This window comes from Propithecus coquereli, unplaced genomic scaffold (assembly GCF_000956105.1).
Source record: "Propithecus coquereli isolate 6110/MARCELLA unplaced genomic scaffold, Pcoq_1.0 Scaffold24, whole genome shotgun sequence".
NCBI classification, from domain to species: domain Eukaryota; kingdom Metazoa; phylum Chordata; class Mammalia; order Primates; family Indriidae; genus Propithecus; species Propithecus coquereli.
The window spans coordinates 7503796-7505328 of record NW_012147952.1 but is presented as its reverse complement, the minus strand read 5'-3'; the positions used below and the strand labels follow the sequence as shown (position 1 = coordinate 7505328).

Here is a 1533-nt window from a genome sequence, read left to right as displayed (position 1 = left end):
CGCTTCAAACAGTTCCAAGGACAAAGTTTGTGACCAAGAGTAACTTATTTCTGCTCTTAGGATAAATGAGGAATGTCAAAGCTGTGGTAGTTTTTACAGGGAATAACTGATATAAATTATTCCACCAGATGTGCTCCCAGACCCCTTGCATAGGAAGATTAGGAGGGTCATTCTTTGTACTTCCAGGGGATCTAAGGAAATATTTAGACTCTTCTCTGATATTGGAGAAATTATTGTCACATTCAAAGGGGATTAAATAAGGGAATTATTTCATTCTTGTCCCTTATTCTTTGTTCTTTTGTTGATAAAATGATTAGAGGAAAGCAGAGGGGATTAATATGCTTATTTGTTCAGATTACCCAGTTAAAAGGTCATGAATTTTATACTAAGATTATTTTCCATAATTGAGCTGCTCGAAGGTAGGAATACCAAAAGCCGTGTTAATGAGTTAAACAATAAAATGCTTTATTATTAAACTCTATACAAATAAACAAGGTTATTTTGTGTAATGAAAACAATGCTGTCATACGTTAGCACATACAGTAAAGGTATTAGGAGTAGGAAACCTTTGAATTCCATGTATTAAGTGTGCTGTTGTTCCCTTTTAGGAGATTGTAAGAACAATGCTCTTGTATCAGGAGCTATTCAAGTAAATGGCCATGGAGGACAGCCATCAAAACTTGTGAAGAGAGGACCTGGAAGGAAACCTAAGATAGAAGTTAATACCAATAGTGGTGAAATTATACAGAAGAAAAGGGGTAGAAAGCCCAAAAAGCTACAGTATGCAAAACCAGAAAATTCAGAGCAAAATAATATACATCCCATCAGAGATGAAGTGGTTCCTTCTTCAACATGCAATTTTCTTTCTGAAACTAACATTGTAAAGGAGGATTTGTTACAGAAAAAGAGTCGTGGAGGCAGAAAACCTAAAAGGAAGATGAAGACACAAAAACCAGATTCAGATCTCATAGTTCCTGCAAATGTTAAAGTACTAAGGAGAAGTAACCGAAAAAAGACAGATGATCCTATAGATGAGGAAGAAGAGTTTGAAGAACTCAAAGGCTCTGAACCCCACATGAGAACTAGAAACCAAGGTCGAAGGACAGCTTTCTATAATGAGGATGACTCTGAAGAGGAGCAAAGGCAGCTGTTGTTCGAAGACACCTCTTTGACTTTTGGAACTTCTAGTAGAGGACGAGTCCGAAAGTTGACTGAAAAAGCAAAAGCTAATTTAATTGGTTGGTAACTTGTACCAAAATATTTTACTTCAAAAATCTATAAAGCAGGTACAGTTAAGGAACAAGGAGAACTAAGGCTTCTGCTTCCTTGCTGCTATGGTGAATTAGGGAATGTTATAATTTGATTTGCAAAAAAAAAAAAAAAAAAAAAACAAGACACTTCACCCCCATTTTATCCAAAATGTTATCATTTTAACATATAATCAATATTTTAAAAGATACACTGCTTCAGTATTCAAATTGGAATTTAATTGAAAATTCAGTTCCATAGTTGTATAAGTACTTTTCAAGTGCT

General features: G+C 34.9%; 1 protein-coding gene across 1 annotated transcript in view; it reads left to right on the top strand.

Annotated features, from left to right (window-relative positions):
- PHIP (pleckstrin homology domain interacting protein) overlaps positions 1 to 1390 on the top strand; it is a 112729-nt gene extending 111339 nt beyond the window's left edge. Inside the window, exon 34 of the mRNA XM_012646080.1 lies at positions 609 to 1390. Coding sequence (XP_012501534.1) covers positions 609 to 1246 — 638 coding nt within the window. The 3' untranslated portion in view covers positions 1247 to 1390. The remainder of the gene's footprint in view (positions 1 to 608) is intronic.
- The last annotated feature ends 143 nt before the right edge of the window (positions 1391 to 1533 follow it).